Source organism: Equus quagga, chromosome 10, assembly GCF_021613505.1.
Source record: "Equus quagga isolate Etosha38 chromosome 10, UCLA_HA_Equagga_1.0, whole genome shotgun sequence".
NCBI classification, from domain to species: Eukaryota; Metazoa; Chordata; class Mammalia; order Perissodactyla; family Equidae; genus Equus; species Equus quagga.
The window spans coordinates 106,159,876-106,179,792 of record NC_060276.1 but is presented as its reverse complement, the minus strand read 5'-3'; the positions used below and the strand labels follow the sequence as shown (position 1 = coordinate 106,179,792).

General features: G+C 35.9%; 1 protein-coding gene and 1 long non-coding RNA gene across 2 annotated transcripts in view; one reads left to right on the top strand and one right to left on the bottom strand.

Moving 5' to 3' along the window:
• CNKSR2 (connector enhancer of kinase suppressor of Ras 2) overlaps positions 1–19,917 on the top strand; it is a 255,852-nt gene that overhangs the window by 193,606 nt on the left and 42,329 nt on the right. Inside the window, exons 14-20 of the mRNA XM_046674057.1 lie at positions 1,119–1,167; positions 1,581–1,753; positions 4,451–4,524; positions 4,812–4,883; positions 10,340–10,407; positions 16,454–16,554; positions 18,920–19,472. Coding sequence (XP_046530013.1) covers positions 1,119–1,167; positions 1,581–1,753; positions 4,451–4,524; positions 4,812–4,883; positions 10,340–10,407; positions 16,454–16,554; positions 18,920–19,472 — 1,090 coding nt within the window. The remainder of the gene's footprint in view (positions 1–1,118; positions 1,168–1,580; positions 1,754–4,450; positions 4,525–4,811; positions 4,884–10,339; positions 10,408–16,453; positions 16,555–18,919; positions 19,473–19,917) is intronic.
• LOC124246110 (uncharacterized) lies at positions 975–7,542 on the bottom strand. The gene is made up of 3 exons (XR_006890392.1): positions 7,447–7,542; positions 1,567–1,651; positions 975–1,136 (listed from the first exon to the last, which is right to left on the bottom strand). It is a non-coding gene; the product is annotated as an uncharacterized LOC124246110 (long non-coding RNA).

Sequence of the window (19,917 nt, the reverse complement as noted above, 5' to 3'; positions counted from 1 at the left end):
CATTTTGAAGGATTGTCTGTGAATTAAAATTACACATGCAATCTCTGTACCCTGTTAGTTAGTTAATCATATAAATATAATTAACCTTATTATACCAGTGAACAATCTGGCTTAGTAGACTGACTAGAACCAGTGACTTATAATCATTAATTGAAAGCTAGACCAGTCAATACAGTGGTGGGGTTTTTTTGTTAAGACATTAAGCTGTTCCGGCAGTTAGCATGGAGTAGACAGATAGGCGGGTTTAACTGGCGTGGTTGTTGAACTAGGCAAGTATGATGCAAGGAGTGTGGTTTAAGGGAATGATTGTAATGATATCTCATGGAAACCAAGCAGAAGAAGAAAAAGAAAGGCACAAAACAGTGGTAAGGTGAATGAATTGGATGCCTCAATGAAGATTTTCTAAAAATTGCTGATTGGGAGTATTGGACTATGTAAAATGTAGATGATGGAGGCAGTGGTTGGAGTATGCTGAAGATAACAAACATATGGTCATGGGGGTGGGTAGCTGAGGGTTGGAGAAGTAAAGATCATTGGAGATGAGCGACTGAGGAGCCAAGGTGCTGACATCCCCTACATGAAGATTAGTCACCATTAATAGTGATAGAAGTAGGTGTGAGAAGAAAATATTGATCCAAGCGCTGAAATATTTAGTGACTGAGGGGGAGTGCCTAGGAGATCCAGTAGGTGATAGTGGCTTATGGAATAGAATGAACTTCAAAGGAACAAATGATAGTCATCTTTGCCTGCCTGCTCCATATGGTTTGTTAGAAAATCAAATGAGATATTGCCTGGGAAAGCACAATAAACCCCTAAAAAAGGTATGAATATATATGTATGCATATGTAAGAGCCCTTAGTTTCAACTACTGCTTTGTGCCCCAATTTCTCTGCCTACAAAATAAGGACAAAAATAATATCCCCTACTGCTTCGTGGGAGATTAGAAAGTTCAGTGGCATGATGTATATGAATTTGTTTTGAGGCTTTGGAAAGAGAAAGTACTTTCTCTGACTGGGGTTCAGAGCCATCCTTTAGCTCTTGAGTTCTGTGCAGCATGCTGGCACTCCCCGATAGTGCCCTGAGTATCAGATAACATTCTTCCTTATCTTTGATTTCAGACATTTCAGCAGTCCTCTCTGCAGCACAAATCAAAGAAGAAAAACAAAGGTAAGAGAAGGAAATAAAACATTTACCTGCTTAGTTTGCACTGTGATAATCACCAGCACACATCACCCATCCTTTCCGGCCTGAGCCCAGTGTGGTTTGGAAGAGCACAACCCCCTAGCGCAAACGCTGCCAAGACCCGCTTCTCCTTCGGGTCAATTATGGTATGAGGTACCTTTTACAACAAATGATCTCAACAGCTGTTAAGACTGGGATTACACACTTCTGATTAAATTGTATGTCACTTATGTAGGGGAAAAGGTATGAAAGATTTCCATAATTTTCTATTCGGATACAATGTGAAAATAAGAATTTTTAAATTTGTTAAGTACCCAGATTTATTTTTGCGATCTATAAATAATCTACCTTCACACCTGTACAAAATTTAAAGAGCATTTTTACCCATTTATCTTTAGGTCCTATAGCTGGCAAGAGCAAAAGACGAATTTCTTGCAAAGATCTTGGCCGTGGTGACTGTGAGGGCTGGCTTTGGAAAAAGAAAGATGCGAAGAGTTATTTTTCACAGAAATGGAAGAAATACTGGTTTGTCCTAAAGGATGCATCCTTATACTGGTATATTAATGAAGAGGTAAGGTAAAGCATGTTTTATTTTCTCATCATTTTCTACCTTTAGCCAGAAGAATAGCCATTTTGAGACTTACATTTTAAAATCATATAATCACCTTAAGGCTAATTCAGGAGACTTCTGCTAGTTATTTTTCAATCTGTCTTCTTAAAATTATTTCATTTTGGGGTTCTGGAAATATAATTGTCTCAGTTATTCTAATGTAGCAACATAGCTGAAGCAAGGATAAAGTATAGTCAGATTCTGTGTATCTAATTAAAAATACCTAAAAGCGGCAGCTTTGCTAAAAGGATTATACGTGGAAATTTGATATAGATTTTTAAATGTCTTGCTTTTATTCAAAGTTTAAATTTTTTTTCTGTTTGTTTTTCTGGGGGAGGAAGTCCTTTAGTAATTTAAGCAAATTAATGTCACCTGAATTTATTTCAGTTTTTCTTCAAGAAAAAATGAACAGACTAGTTTTGAAAATCTGCAGGTATTCATTTTATTTGGCCCAATTGTGGGGAGAGGGAGTGTATATAATACATTTAAATTGTTCTTATGATTTCCTGTTTCATTTGCAGTAAACAGATTTTTATCCAGAGTAATTATATCACAACCTGTCACATGTCACAACAGATACTCAAGAGTATACCTTATTCATCGATAGTCCCTTGACTCTACATTTTCTTTGATTCCTTTGCCATAGCCATTCATCAGTTCACCTTACTAAGTTATTTTAAACCATAATTTCATTGTTAACTTGTTTTCTCAAAAAATACACATTTAATATTGTGTGCTGGCTAAATAGTCTTATAGAATGCTATTAAGTTAAGACATTATTCAATTTGCATTTGAAGATTAATTTTTGAAACATAATTTAACACCATTATTATGCCTATGATTATAACATACAGTATCAAGAGAAGTTTGTGTTCTCTGGACAGGCTGTTAGGTTAGTTCGTGGTCATGGTATGTCAGAACAATGCCTGGCACAAACTAAGTACTTGATAAACACATGCTATGACTAATATTTTTCAAATTGACCTCTTATTTCATTTTAAAATCCTGAATTAATATTTTGCTATTTAATATAAATGTCTATATTATCTATCTAGAAGGGTTTATTTTCCATACTTTTGATATTTTTTGTGGCAATTACACTAAAAAATCTTCTATTTTAATAAGTTGTCTTGTCTTAGATATAGTAAACAAACCATAATTTTGCCTACGTTTTCTTTTAACAGATATATATTAAACACTTCTTATATGCCAATGAAGTAGTATCAAAATATAGAGTCTCTATGTTTCCCTTTATTTTAAGGTCACTGGTAGATTTGTCTGCTGTATGCTAAATTATATTCTGTCTTTCAAAGTTTAAGCAATAAAAAATTGTGGCCCTTTTTGTTGAACAGTTGCTAAATTTCAATCAGAGAGTTATTATTACTGTGTTGGCCTTATGAGAGGTGAGTGAATAATTTCGTAGTATACATTGCAAGAAATACCCTAGTATGTGTGATTTTTTTTTTTTAGGAGAATTGTAGAAATCCCTTATCACATCATTATGGGGAGATAATAACTACCCCAAAAATATTTAAAATTGTGCAAAATTTAAAATTTTTAAATTAAAGACATGAAAGGTAACATGATAGAAATCCAATCTGAGAAAGAGATTTGAAACTATTTTATTCACCCCAAGATTGGAAGGAAAAAAATATTCAAACATTGAAAAATATTGAAAAATTATATTACTGCTCTTTTTTATAACACACATATTTTAGTCACTATCACTAGCATCAAATTTTTGTTAAGTTTTACATATATATACATATACACATACACAGACACTGAAAGAATTGAGAATCTCTATTTTTGTTCTTTGAGATAGCAGATGTAGGTTTAATCTCACTTGAACTTGATATCTAAGAAGACATGAAGTGGTACAGCACAGATCAAAGTTTAAGAGAGTAAAAATCTGGGAAGCTTGGTCATGCGCAGGAAAGAGACAACAGTAATTAAAGGGTTTAGGCAAAGATAGTCATAGCTTAGTTGGGATAGCTTGTATCTAATGTAAGATTTTAGATAATTCTCCTATCTTGTTCTTCCATCTCAAATTAGAGAAAGGTGGATTTTATAGATTTCATTCAATTTTCCAAATGAAAAATGACCTTTATATATATAGCATGTATACCAAGTCAGATAGTTGAAGATCAAATTAACCTACTTGATTTGTAAAATCTTGAATATACAAAATAATTGTTTAATTCATGTTTAATAAGAGATAATTTTGGATGCAGAAAAGGAATTGAATTAGTAAACTTCCCTATATTTATATTTGAACATTAAAAATGATAGAAAATTGTGAATTGTAAATGTGGACTAAAGTTGTTTTATATGTTATAAAAGTATTTATACATTCTGATGAGAAAATTACTTAGTAAACATTTTTCACTTTGAGAACTAAAGAATTTTCTACCTTTAATATAAAAAGGATTTAAGAATTTCTGTATATATTTTAATTTGTAGTGTTCTAAATGTTCGAAAGATACCTTCAATTTAATAGAATATAATAGGTAAGAGTGGAATTCTAATGTCTAAAATGGCAAATTTAAGGAATTAAATGAATAAATTGATTAGTATAGATATTTAAGGCATAATTATAGTATCATCAGCTTCAAACCTTTGTATATAATACCCTAAACAAGAGTGTTGCCTCTTTAGGATGAAAAAGCAGAAGGATTCATCAGTCTGCCTGAATTTAAAATTGATAGAGCCAGTGAATGCCGCAAGAAATAGTAAGTTAATTTTATTTGGGGAGAGGGAGAGAAGGGAAGGCTTTTTTTTTTCTTTTAATTTCCAGCTTTTAAATTATAGGTTGCTTGTCTAATGCTTTCAAATTGAGGTAATAAAGCAGTTTTATGGGCAGAAAATGGAATTTTTTACTGATTTCTGTCATCATGGCAGAAACGTTACATATGTTAACTCAAGCTAGATGTTGAGGTAATTTTATCCATAAGAATTATTGGTTCTAACTTATTTCCCAATTTGAAATAAAATAAATGTACTTTGTTTCTTTTTGCAGTGCATTCAAAGCCTGTCATCCTAAAATCAAAAGCTTTTATTTTGCTGCTGAGCATCTTGATGATATGAACAGGTAAAGTGTTACTTAAATTTCAAAGTACTTAGAAAGTCAGTTAGGCTTAGATTTCTAAGTTTTCCACATTAATATTTAGAGAATAATGTCCCTGAAGTTTCTAGATCGATCAGTTTAAAATAGAATGGACCCAGCCATAGTTCTGTGTAACCATACCTAATTTTAAAGAATGGCATTTAAAAAGTCAAAATAAACTCATTGACTATCAAGTTTACCAAAAATGTGCCAGAATCCATATATAGGCTCAAAAAAAAATCCACCACAAAAAAAGAGACTTTTTAAAAGTCCATTTCAGGAATATGTCTTCAAATTTATTCTTAGGTGGGGAAAGAAAGATATCCATAAAAACGTTGACTTTTCCAAGTGCTGAGTATATATGACAGAACATCCATCTCAATAATTCAGGCCTAAACTAAGTTAATATTTATTTCTGTCACCTTTCTTCTCTCACCAGACAGGATTGTATAGCAAAGTGATTAGATGGCTCCGTGGTTATTTGGTGGCTCTGGGAAAATCTCTATATATTTTTTCCCAATCATCTACAACATTCTACTTCGTGTTTCCACTTTAGCTTTTATGAGTTCATTCCTTTCTTCTTTTTCCTTTCCTTTCCCCTCTTCCTTTTCTAGATTTGTGGAAATTGGGTTTAAGATTCAAAATTTTTCCCTTGACAGATCTTCAGCAGGCAGTGCATATTACATATATAACCTACTCACAGCTAGGGAGAGGCAGCTTAGCATAGTGGTCAAGAGCATGGATTTTGGAACCAGGCTGTCCAAATCCTAGCTCTCCTACTTACTAGCTCTGTGACCTTGGACATAGAACTTGACTTCTCTATGCCGGGTATTGACTCTTAAAAAATGGGGATATTAACCATCTCCACCCATACGACATTTGTGAGGAGCAAATAAGCATACACAAAGGGCTTAGCACAGTGGCTAAATAGTAAGTGTTATGTAAATGTTTACTAGCAATATATACTCCTTTTACATACTTTGGGCTCTTACTCCATTTACCTTTCTTTTGTGTCTCTAAAAAATTAGTATCCAGATATTTTTAGGCACAAAATTGTTCTGTGCAGCTTCATAAATGTGCTTGAACACACTAAATGAACACTTAATGTGCTATTATAAATAATCTTGCTCTTTGGCACTTGGGAGTATAGGCATGGTTTTTCCAAAGCAGGATATAAATATAGGGAAATGGCAAAGAAGGGTGTTGAGAACACTTGATAAAATCTTTTATTATTAATAAGGGAACTGAGCCTTTCGTATAGTTTCCATAATCAACTCTTGATTTTTATGTTACCGTTCTGGAAATTTCATACTAGGCAATCAGAATTTGGAGAGCTTTTTCTCCTTAACTTGTTCTCAAAATGAAAATGTTTATTCACATGCCACGTGCTTGGGGGGCGCGGGAGGGGGTTGTGATATTCTATTTTGTGTTTTAATAATTTTATAATTCTGTTCTTGTTACTCACTATCCATTTTACTCCTTGTTGAGCTCAGTGCCCTTGGCATAGATATGAAGGGTTTACACCATAGCCAAACTGCAAATAAGTGGTGTATATGAGCATGTCCCATCTTACAAGATAGATACACTAGAACACAGTCACCTCCATCTAAGAATTAACATAATTTAATCATTCATGATACATGCTAATCAGGGTCTTTTTAGGTTTGGAAAATGGCCTGTTCAAAAATGTATTTTTATGAGCCATAAAGCCATTCTGTCCATTCCCTACCCTGTGTTAGCAGTAACTTCAGAGGTGTGTGATGTCACTACTCTTCCCTAACACTCCTATGGATATGTCTGGTTCAGGATATCACAGACGTCAAACCAAACCCATGTGTTTCATTTTGTTGCTTTTTCTAAACAATGGGTCAAAGATAAACGTGAATCTGATCAAATATGTCATCAGCACAGCGTACACTTAAGAGTGCTGTTGTATATAAACCTTGCCATGGTGCACTACCACCTTCAGAATGGAATTGTCCTGAAATACTGCATCTTTTTAACAATTTAAGTGTAATGGGCTTTTATTGTTTTGCTTTGTGTTTTCTTGTTTTATATATAATCGTATTCCTGACATCTACTTTCAATAGACAAGTTTAAAAAAATTACTCTTTAATAGAAAAGGGGAGAGTTATTGCTGGAAATACTCCCAGAATTTTAGTGATGGGGAGAGAGACCTTCTAACTCTGTTCGGTAACTTGATTGTTAGATAATAGCAAGATGATCTGGGTGTTGGTTTGTTCTATATGTAATCTTTTAAAGGCATGTACCTAAGTCTTCAAGAGATAATATATTTATAACAATTATAAATATATTTCACAATTTATCTGGTTATTTCATAATTTCTAAAGCATTATCATAGGTATTTAAAACATATAGTTATAGTTGTGACAGGACCTAGTAAGTGGACTGAAAAAGTAATTTTTTAATTTAATTTTCCTCTGTAAAATCTATATACACATGCTTGTACATATACCCATATATACATATATATACACGTATGCCCAAATATATGTGTATATACACACATAGAATATTAAAATCTCACCTATTTTTTGAGCATCTGTAAGTTTGATTGGGAGGTAATTTGCAAAACACTTTTGAGCACCCCACCACCATCCATCTGTTCCCTCCTCAGAAATGAGCATTGAAACATTAAAAAAAATTTTGCCAGTCTGTGAAATCTGTGGGAAGAAAACAAAACATCATGTTTCTCAAGTATTCTGCGACTTATTTACTGAATTCATTGGGCCTATACATTCCTTATTGTGTCAGCACATATGTCCTTGTACTTGTGAGGACTCACTAATTTCTATTTGGTAATCATTATTTGTACATTTCTCCTATGGTTCTAACCCTTTTATCCCCCCTCAATACATTATTCTGTGTCAGTTACTGACAACTTCATTGGAATGTTCACTGTAGGTGCAATATCCCCTTACCTGTATTTTCTTGTTTTAAAGCATTGGTGATATTGTAAGATAGTGAATTTAGAACTAATATTAAAGAACTTACCCATGAGTACGTTTGAAAAGATTCTAAATTCAATACTTGTATCCATGAGCACCATATCTTAAAACAGCCTCCCCTAATCCCAGGCACCTTTGACATTGTAATTTTTTACCTTTTTTTTTTTTTGGTATTACTTGCTACTACTTCACATCTGTTTATTTGTATCCGTTTATTGTCTGTCTCCCTCACTAACATAGAAGTATCATAAAGGCAGACATTTTGTTTTATCTCTGTATCCTGGTTACCTAGAACAGTACCTGGCACACATAGGCTCTCAATAAATAGTTCTCGACTAAGTTAGTGCATGTATATGGGCTATTCATAATAGTTTATCGATACCAAATCACAACTAAAGCAAGTGTATAGTAAGCATCTTCTAGCTGAGGCCTTAAAGACAAGTTTATCCAATACAACACTAACATTTGTGTAGTGTTCGGCCTTTTGTAGCTATACGCTGTGGCCTGAGTTTATCCACACACTTTCTAAAGAGTTTTATTATGAACAGAATTTTTTCTTCCCTAAAGTAATTTAATTTTTCAATTGTCTTATGAAATTTAGCAATTCTGGAGCTCCTCAAAGGCAGGAACTATGTCTTATTCATTTTTTTAGCCCCAAAACAGCTCATTGTTCAGCATCTAGCAGGCACTTAATAAATGTTGAGCTGAAAAATTAAGGAAGCCTCTTTTTAGTTTCCTGATTCCTCTTATAAAGAACTCATTGTTCTTTAGACTTCTGATAAAATGAAATTTCAGTGATATGTTAAAAAGTAGTAAATATGAGGTAGTGGATTAAAATTCAATAATAAATGTTCCTCTAGTGGTATTATCATCATTTTCATTCAAAAAGCACCAAGCTAGTCTTTCCCAGGAGTGCTAAGATTGGCCTTGTAGTACAAATTCAGTTGCTTTCTCGCTACAAATGACCTATAGACTACATTTTAATTTTGACCTTTTACTAATGATTAGAGTCATTTTTAAAAGGTTATTTGTCACGAAGTTGACTTCTTGACTTATAGTTTATAATTTTCTGGAGCATGTGTGTGTATACCATGCTACGAATTCATTAGATCAATCTTTATTACATTTCCACTCAGTCCCTTCTTCACTTCCCAAACATACCTAAGGTGATAATTGCATTGTAGGTTTTGTCAAAATAAAGTTGGGCTTTAAATAACTTATTCTTAAAAATTAAAGCTTAAATTTCCATGGATGTGATTTTGTCTATTAGAGACACAACTTTCCCCTCTTTTCAAGATATTCTGAGTATCTGATGCACAGTTAACACCGCTTGGCATGAGTGATGAAGTATATGAGTCACTTCAAAGAATGTCATCTTCCACTTGACAGGGGAGATAAGCTCTTAGGAGAAAAAGTTGTCAAATATAATTTTTTCTTAAAAATGTATCTTGATCATATTATTCCACAAGTTAATCTTGTGTTAACTATGTTAACTATGCTAGTGTTAACTAGCTTAACTAACTAGTTAGTTAACTAGTTAACTAACTCTGTTAACTATGCTAGTGATTCCAAATTTACTCACGTTAGTTTGGAAGGTGAATTCTTCCTTAATTTCTCATTTTTGAAAGTATAATGGATCATAGCTTAGGATTGACCAATGGGAAATTGTCAGTTTACATTAAAGATTTTATGATTTGATATTTTGATACAGTGTTAACAGTTGGAGTAATGAGCACAGGGACAGACCTGGTGGGAGAAAAGATGGAAATTGAAACAATGCTTTGCTTCAGGCAGTTTCCTACATTGGCAGTAGCAGCCCTACTAAAAGAGGAAAGAACTAAGATTTATTTTTAAGTTACTATTGTTCGTGAAAACAAATTTTCAGGCTCTAAACAGAGGTTAAAATTGTATAGGCTTATTTTGTCTTTGGAAACCTGAATACCCTTGTACTTAGAGACAAATTTCCAAAGTACTCCCGAGGTGTATTTCCCCTTGGATCGTTAAACTTTAATGAGCTTCATCAAAACTAATATTTTATAGTAAAACTTATTTTGACAGTCAAGGTCCATAATTTTTTCCCTTATCGGGACAAGTTATAGCTGATATTGTTTAAATATCTCTATTGGAGCATTTGTTATAAAGAAACAGAACAGCAGAAATATTTGGAGTGCTTCTACATTTGGAGCAACAGAATTAATAAGGCTTTTGTCATCTCAAAACCCTTTATGGTACAGATATTAACATGTTTGCCCAAGACTTTTCTATTGAAATAGCATCTTTTGTGGGGGATCAATGTATACTACAGCAAATTATAGCTCATTGAAGAACCTAAGTGTCAAGGATAGCAGAGAACACATTTTTTATGTAGGATTATTCCATAAATTTTTATACATCTTAAAATAAATATTTCTAAGAAATAAAGTATAAGAAATTAAGTTGCACTGTTACTGATTTTAATATTTGTTTTTGCAGGTGGCTTAATAGAATTAATATGCTGACTGCAGGATATGCAGAGAGAGAGAGGATTAAGCAAGAACAAGGTAAAAGAATACTTATTTTTACAATTGTGTTATACTTTTTTTCTTGGTGTTATCCTATGCAGTGGTTCACTGCCATCACTTGAGAGACAATACATATGTCAGTTTGTGGTTATTACTCTTCTGGGCACTTTGAATCCAAACCATAGCATCTTACAGGTAAGTTTAGTAAATTAAGCAGGTAGGGAATAAACTCTCAAGTTTTGGGAGCAGCTAATCTGGAGTTCTCTCCTGTTTGTTGCTGTATCTCTCAATCTATTTACTATGGAGGAAGAAATCTTAAAAATTGAAAAGCCCATGGGGCTGGCCCCGTGGCCGAGTGGTTAAGTTCGCGCACTCTGCTGCAGGCGGCCCAGTGTTTCGCTGGTTCGAATCCTGGGCGCGGACATGGCACTGCTCATCAGACCACGCTGAGGCAGTGTCCCACATGCCGCAACTAGAAGGACCCACAATGAAGAGTATACAACTATGTACCAGAGGGGCTTTGGGGAGAAAAAGGAAAAAATAAAATCTTTAAAAAAAAAAAAATTGAAAAGCCTGTAATTGGTCCTATATGTTGACCCAAGTCCAGGTCCTTGGTGGTGAGTAGTTTTTTCTGTTTAGTGGTTTCATCGACATTTAAGTGGTCTTTTATGCAAAGAGCTCAGATGGATCCCTTCTTGCATAAATTATTTCATTTAATTATTTTCTTCAGTTCTGTTACTGTGTAACTCTTGTGATCTTAGGGAACTTGCCTTGGTATTGACCTCAGATTCATGAAACTCAATGTCATGATGTAGAATTGAAATCTTAACGAAAGGTATGGTCACCATTCTGAAATGGCTTCTTATTTACCAAAGAGCATTTGCTGTACATCACGTAGAAGCATAAATAGTGTTTGAAAATTTTTGAAACACCCTAAAGTTAAAAGAATTCTAGATTGATACACGTACAAACCTATTTCTAGTTGTGTCTCCAGTATGCATATCCTGTTTATTGATGTGGAGATTCTAATACCCTTCTGTTTCCTCTCGGAGTAAAACCTCAGCGAAAACTTTTTAAAACATCTAAAAACTAAAAGGTAGAGAGATCTAAAGAAGATGACCAGATCCTAAGACCAATCTGTTAGCAAATATTTAGGGCAGGGGTCAGCAAACTTTCTGTGAAGTGCCAAATAGTAAATATTTTAGGCTTTGCAAGCCATAAGTTTCCTGTCCCAACTACTCAAGTCTGCTATTGCAGCAGCAAAGCAGCCGTAGACACATGAAGGGGCATGGCTGTGCTCCAATCAAGCTTTATTTATGGACACTGGGATTGAATTTCATATCATTTTTCGTGTTGTGAAAAACATCCTTTTTTTGCTTTTTTTTTAACCATTTAAAAATGTAACAACCATTCTTGGTCCCCACCAGCCTTATAAAAACAGGCAGAGTGCCTCATTGGCCTGCAGGCCATAGTTTACCAACCCCTGGTTTAGAGCCATGGCCTGAGGCAGTAGGGGTGGGTGGAATGGTGCAAGGTGAAGAGATAGGGCAGGAAGATTTCAAAGAAATAGCAAAACATGGTTCCTGCTGATGCAAGTTTATCATCTTATTGGAGATCTCAAAAATACACACTTGAAATTACTTAAGAAAAATTAAAGGGCAACGTAAAGTAAATCAGTACTAATTTTTGCACAACATGCAACTGATTAAAAAAAATCTGCTAAGTGGATGCAAAATTTTTTAAAAAAAAAAGAAACCTGAGAACGAGGCAGGACTAATGAAGAAATATTTGCTGAAGAAAGTGATCAGTGAGCCTGATGTAAAGTCAGCAGTGAAGGGGGAGAAAAGATATTTTATTCAATATTAACTGTTTCTGTGTAAGGCCTTCAACTAGCACTCTGATTGTGTTAAGGTGAAATAGGTACCCATCCTGCCTGAAATTGCACTGAATTCTGGTAGAAAAGATATCTTAGTACAACACAGAAAGTGAAATGTAAGAAAGTACAAATCAAGTTCCATGGGAATAAGGCTGGAGAGATTCCTTCCAGGAGGGGTGTGGGGAAAGGTTTTAATGTTGCTTCTGTTATCTGAACTGATTCTTGAAGGGATGAGAAGGATGGAGTCAAGGAAGTAGCAAAATAAAACATTCCTGGGAGTGGAGGCAGCATGGATGCTTCGGCAAATAAAGTGGAAGCCATCTCCATCAAATCAGTATGCATAGGCAAACCCCAGCCAGGACTGTGAAGTGTCAGGCCAGTTATTAAGCCACATTTCTTCATTGTTAAAAGTTTATACCCCACCTTCATGCTTCAACTTAATTTACAGGCCTAAAATTTTGGTAAGAGTACTAAAAAAAATACCAGCCTGCCTTTTCAAATTTCTTTAAAGAGCATAAAATTTCTCTGAAGGTGCATATAGATTTGTTTCTGATTTTTTAAGATGCAAGAATTAGAACTGTGGGCAATGTACTGATAGAAAAATGAGTCTTTGAAAAAAAGTCAATTTGTGTGAATAAGAAAGCTTAGATTTTCAGGGTTAACTTCTATATTTTATTACTTGGCATTACTTTGAAGCTGGGCATGGTCTTGATTTTAGCGAATTTCCTTTGTACTTGGGTTATATAACCAAATTTCATTATGAATGAAAGAAGTGGTAAGTTATACTACATATACAGGTTCCAAAAAGTATTCATTCCATGGATTCATGCTGCCTGTCTGTCATGTGAGTATATATTTTAGCGCCTTGTAGAATGTGGTAGACAATCATAGGCTGAAGCTAATAGTTATAATTCAAGTCTCTCTTGCTAATGCAATGCAACCAGAATCTCTGAAATAATTTGGATTTCCACACAGAGTGTACATTCCTCAGGCACATTAACATAGGACAGAAACATATTAGACTTCTGGCCTTCTGCATGGTTAGTTCTCACGGCATTCTATGTAGAAAACTGCTGAATGCGTGTGTCTACTCCACACTTTTATAGAGTTATTTGACATCTCCTGAGTACCATTCTCAGTAGTGAAGTTAAACTTCATACAAGATATAGCTCTTTGAGGATTGAGGATATTTCACAAAGATGGAAAGGAATAACTTCCAAACACTGTTTCTATTAAAAAACCCAGCAGCTTGGAAGTGACTCTTTAATTAACTTAAATAAAAGTTTGGTGAATTGTTGTCTTTAACTACAGAAATGTAAAGGATGTTGGGTTCTCTGTCATTATTTGTTGTTGTACTTAGAGAAAACAGGATTATACTAAATTCTGCTAAGATCATAATTTGGCTAATTGCTAATCATTTTTCTGTATTTTTCCAGCTTCAACTCAGACATTCATGACACATTATTTTCAGTTACATATAAGATCTTTGTAAAGCTTTAATACAGAAAAATGAATGAAATGTATTTCTTTGATAGTTCTAGATGAAAAAGTCGATCTTTTTTCAAATTATTCTTTTGTATCAACATGAGAAGCGGCAATTTTCTTCGTCTAGTGATGGCACTGTTTATTCATGATTAGTTATTTATAAAATTGAATATCACTGCAAGAGACATTAGAAGTATCCATTTATTTTGTACTAAATAGAGAGCTAAGGAAAATAAATTAATTTGCTCTTAGAATGAAAGTCAGACTAGTTTCAGCCTCTAAGCACAGTGTGCCTGTAATTTTCCACACAAACCCAGAAAGCCTGACTAAATTTTCTCTGTAGCCTGTTCTCTGGCATTGCTCTCTCAAAGACACACAGCTTAGTGTGAGAAATGAATTTAATTTGCAAAGTGGTATTTCAGTCGCTTATTAGGCAACTCAAGAAAAGTTTAGATTGATGGCACTTTTTAGTAAACCAAGAACTACATCAAATAGTGGATTCGAATCCTTCCTAATTTACCTGGTGGAGGAATAATGGAGAGAGAGTCTTCTAAATCTATCACTTGCAATGATAGCTGTCAAGATCTCTCCTCAGTGTGCTGATAAGGACCACTTGAGGTGCTAACTCCTTGAGACCCTAAGGTATCAGTGCAAACATCAAGGAGAAACTCAGGGCAGGTGCTAGTTTCTGGAAATAGTGGGAAGGATAAGAGCAGAGTTATCTTGGCAAGCCCACTCCTTGGGGGCGGGATGGGGATGCCCAGTCCCTTCACCTCCAGCAGTGACTTCCCAGTACTATTTGAACCTCCCACAAAACTACCCAACCCAGACCCTAGAGCTCATTGCTAGAACTTGCTGTAAGATAAAACGTAATGTCTAAGAAGATAAACACCGGCATTTATCTCCTGTGTAATCTGGGTCAGACTGTCCTGGCATGCCTACAAATCTACCCAAGAAGATCAGGGGTCCTAAAATTTACTGAGTGTTTTCAAGGTGGAAGACTCTTGAATATCTGTTACTTTATTTAGTCCCTCCCATACACACAACTCTGAAAGGTGGTTATTATTAGCCCCCTTTTACAGATGACGAAACAGACTCAGAGAGGTTAAGTAACCATCACAAGAGCACAGAACTGGTAAGTGATACAGCCAAGAAGTGAGCTACATCTGCCTGAGTATATATAGTTCATGCTTTTCACATCAGTGTTTGCTGGGTCCATCTCAGGACAAGTACATCAGTTCATATTTAAGGGGAGACTTAGTATACTGGCCATCACCAGCATGATCCAATGTAAAAACCAGACATCAGTTTAAATTAACTAGTCTTTGCTTATCTTTTACTCAAAGGGGTTAATTAAAGTAGGAATAGAATTTTCAGAGTCCTTGTATTTTGAGGCCTGAACATAAAAATCTCCATTGCTAAAGAATTTCTATTCACAAAAGCCAGTTATAGAGCTGCAGGAGGAGGGGAACTTAAAGGATCATGACTATGTATCACGTTAAACTCTCCCACTGTGTCCTACAAAAGAGTCCCAGTGACTTAGCCCTCCGAGGTTTGGAGCAAGGCAATTTCTTAGTTCAAATCCCAGCTCTACTACTTTCTATTTGGCATATAGTAAGTACTCAATAAATGTTAGCTGTACTTATTAATGTTAGCACACAAAGAAAACATATAAAAATATTACAATATGGGAATTCCTGGGTGGAGAGGGGTTCCTGTAAAAATATGTGCTGTGATTTTTCACCTAAATCTGAATATTAGTTAAGCCTTCTGATGGTTCTTTTATGATTTAGATTTTCATAAGAATAAGGAACCTTTTGTTTTAATTCCTTTTCTCTCCTTTTATCATCTAAAATTCATATGGGTAGTACTTCTAGGGTTTTCCTTGTGAATCACATAAAGAATTAACCCAGCAGTTACAGAGTGGTGGAGATATTAGTGGAACAGATTCTGATTATTGGCCTTTGTGCTGTCTTTTATTTACTCAACTAACGTATCTCAGAGTTTTTCCCCTTCCCTCTTGCCTGAGGTCTGCCAAGTCACTTTGTCTAGCGGCTTACATTTTCTACCCTTTAAGTAGTTCTAGAAGTTTGGAACTTGCAGCCCACATCAGCAGATTTGCCCTTTTGCATTTGGCAGGAATCAGAGTTTGCCATGTGTTTCCAAGTAGAGGTGGGAGTATGGTGTTATAGAGATTCATGTCAGCATGACTCTGGAAACGGTGATTGTTAGATAACTAGTGAATTGAAGCCAGAGAAGAGAATTGAGAACATTATTTTTGGAGCTGTTTAATCTGTAGAGATCTATAGCAATGTATGTATTGCTTTTCTCTGAGTGTTCATCTTTAGGATAAAATGATACACCTTTAAGAAGCATCTTGTGACATCATTCATGAACTGAAGCTTCAGAATAATTTGATCTGGAATCTCAAACACCCTAACCTGATTTGGCTTATGCAGTGTCTTTTTATTAACTCCTTAAAATTGCATCTATGTGTAATTGTTTGCTTTAAAAGGAGGTTGGAATTAGGTGATTGTACTCTTCCTTCCTCCTCAAAACCCAGCTGAAAATAAAAACTGGTGGGCCTGGGATAGGGGGTGCTGGGGAGCAGGGTATAGGAGTGGAATTTAAATTTCTGTTTGTTAGCTGGTAGTGTGTATTTCTGAAAATATAGCTAGAAACATTCAGTAGAATGTTGATGTATCCATGTGTGTGAATTTTCAGATTACTGGAGTGAGAGTGACAAGGAAGAAGCAGATACTCCATCAACACCTAAACAGGACAGCCCTCCACCCCCCTATGATACATACCCGCGGCCTCCCTCTGTAAGTTGCCAACAGGAATGTACTTAATATAGCATTAGATTCTTTGACCTGAAACATCCCTTTGTGTCTTAAAAAAAAATTATATGGTGAATTGCATGTTAGACCTCAGGTTTCTAAGGGGGAAAGAAAATAGGGAGTCTAAAAGCAATAAGGGAAAAATTTTAAGTATACAAAGAATATTTAATCAGGAGAAACAGTCATACAGATTCCAAGCATAATAAATATCTGACCAGTTTCATTAAGAAATACTGTGTGTGTCAAAGTAGGCTTCATGGAAATATCAGCAACAGAAATGTTTTCTTAGAAAAAGATACATAAATTGACCTTATCTATTCCCCAGTAATAAAGTTCATTCCTATGTCCCCTAGAAGCAACTCATAAAAATTAATATTATGTCTGTATTGAACATGTTTTGGCATGTAACTTTTTAGACAGCCATGGCGTCTGGTTTAATGTATATGTTTATATGGTGCTCCAGACTACTTAAACCTGTGTGAATTAGTCTGTGTGTAGATTGTACTTTGATCTTTTAATAGGGTAAACAACTGTCCCGGTGTGCTTGGGATCGTCCCACTTTATGCCCGTTTCTTATCAGAATTACCAAGACTGTCTCAGCAGTGTCTCAGTTTAGATAATACATTGCATGGTCACCGTACCGGAAGAGTCAGTTCTGCCTGTCTTGGGACTGAGTCTTCCACATAGGAAATGGAAACCAACCTGATTCCACCTTCGTATTACTCCAGAGGATTTTTAATAAGAAAGGTGTTGTGCAAGATGTTGATATAATTCTAGGTCACTTCTCAACCTTGGCTGTGCACAGGAATCAACCTCTGGAACATTTTAGAAATGCAGATGCTCAGGCCCCATCCAGACATATTAAATCAGAATATTTGGGACTGCAAACAGCTTACTGCACTGGACTGTGAACTTTTTGAGAACAGAGATCCTGTTCTGTTTATCTACAACATCCCCATGGCCTAGCACAGCACTGGTACTTTTTTATTAAGTGCTTAACAAATATTTCTGAAATAAATGAATGGGCACTTTTGACTAATAACTGAAAAGGAAGCCATGTTTTTAATAGAAAGGTTTGATGACAATGTCTCTTACCTAAGGAGAACAGGAGAAAAGTGGGAAAAATGTAGAATTGTTCTTATCTGTATGCACATTTCTTTAGTAAATGCTGCAGTTTACCAAGTACAACAGAATGCAAGAATGAGCTATAGAAATGAAATAATTAAGTCAATGACAAGATATAGTTTATATCATATTTTCCCTAAAACATCAGAGTCTGAATAATTCCTTTAAAATATTTATGAAAGAGGAAGAAAGGGAAACTGCAACTTCATCAAACAGCTCTTTAATCAGAGCAACTTTTGAATTTCAAGAAGGAACCTATTCACTTTGTTATTAACATGTGGGAAGATAAACTGCCCACAGAAGATACCACGAACTTCTCCTCCTTTACCCAGAGGGGCAGCGTGTACTTTCACCTCAGCCAGGCTTGTCCTGGCCACAGGCTCAGCCCTGTCTGCGATGATCCCGTTTAACAACTCTGGCTCTTCCTGCCAGAAAGGGGCCCGGGCTGGTCTCTTAGCCCATAGAGCTAGCGGAAGGCTTGTCCCAGTAGGGGTGCCTGCAAGTCTTTTGCAGCATTCACTTGATGCCAATCCTTTTTCTTGGTTGTGCTTTGTACTGTAACATATATTCTCAAACTTTAAACTCCATGGATAAAAATATTCCATTTTTCTTTTGTGTTATGTTCCCTGAAGTACCTATGCTCAAGGCAAATGCTAATCCCCATCAGGGTATAATCTCATCCTGCCTGTATTTTTCACTCTCTAGAAAGTGCCACAGAATCGACAAGACCATAAGCTTTTCCGTGGCACCCATAGGAGCAGACATTCCCCAATGAACAAGAGGAAAGGTTCTGTCTGATTTTAGATACCTGGTTTACATATCCAAAAGCCTCTCTCCTTGCTCTCATCCCCAAACTTCATAAAATCTGGAAATATGAATTTGGCAGAAATTCTTCAGAATTTAAAATGATTTTGAAACTTTAGATTTTCTTTTAGTTGCTGAGTATTTCTTATATAAGCACTCATGTTTTCTTATACTTCCATTGTTGCATAATTTTGCATTAATGTGTCAGATTTTTCATAAGAACCCAGTATAGCTGCATTTCAATACATCCACGTCTCAGTCTCTTAAAATGTCTGCTGGGGCCTAACTTTGAGATGTCTGAAAACTTTACTAGTCATTAACTCGACTAGTAAATGTTACCTGGTAGGAATCGAATATGTTCCTTGGTCATAGAAGTGGCCTGTTATTTCTGTGGAGACTGATCAGAGGCTCTTTTCCACAGATGAGTTGTGCCAGTCCTTATGTGGAAGCAAAACACAGCCGGCTCTCCTCCACAGAGACCTCTCAGTCGCAGTCCTCCCATGAGGAATTTCGCCAGGAAGTGACTGGGAGCAGTGTGGTGTCCCCCATTCGCAAGACAGCCAGTCAGCGCCGCTCCTGGCAGGATTTGATTGAGACGCCCCTGACAAGCTCAGGATTACACTATCTTCAGACTCTGCCCCTGGAGGATTCTGTCTTCTCTGACTCCGTGGCTATCTCCCCAGAGCATAGGCGGCAGTCCACCCTTCCAACTCAGAAGTGCCACCTACAGGATCATTATGGGCCGTACCCCTTAGCCGAGAGCGAGAGGATGCAAGTGTTAAATGGAAATGGAGGCAAGCCTCGAAGTTTTACTCTGCCTCGAGATAGCGGGTTCAACCATTGCTGTCTGAATGCGCCGGTTAGTGCCTGTGACCCGCAGGATGACGTGCAGCCCACAGAGGTGGAGGAAGAGGAGGAGGAGGAGGAGGAGGAGGAGGAAGGGGAGGCAACAGGGGAAAACATAGGAGACAAAAGTAAGTATGTTGATGGAGATTCTTAGCCTGTGTACACAGAGTCCTGACCTTTTCAAACTTATTTTAAGAAAATAGAATTTTGTTTCCCTTTTTTCTTAAAATAATGGTGTTGCTGCATAGGAAGTTAGGTATCCCTTGGTGTCCTACTTTCAGAACTTGAGTAACTTGGGGGAAAAAAAGTTGAGTAATGAAGCCTCTATCCCAGGACACTCCCAGCTAGAGTAAATAATTTGTTTTTCTCCAATTACCCATTTGCCTTTCAAGGTTAATGATATTCGTTTCTTTTTCTTCCTCCTCTTATCCACTTTCTTCTCACTTGCATGCGTCATCCCTTTGGTCCACAGTCATTGCCCTCTGAGTTTGCGTTAAGAAACTATAAATGCTTCAAGCAGGGTGTTAGCAGATCCTTAATTGAATAAGTGAATACACAGACATACACAACTTC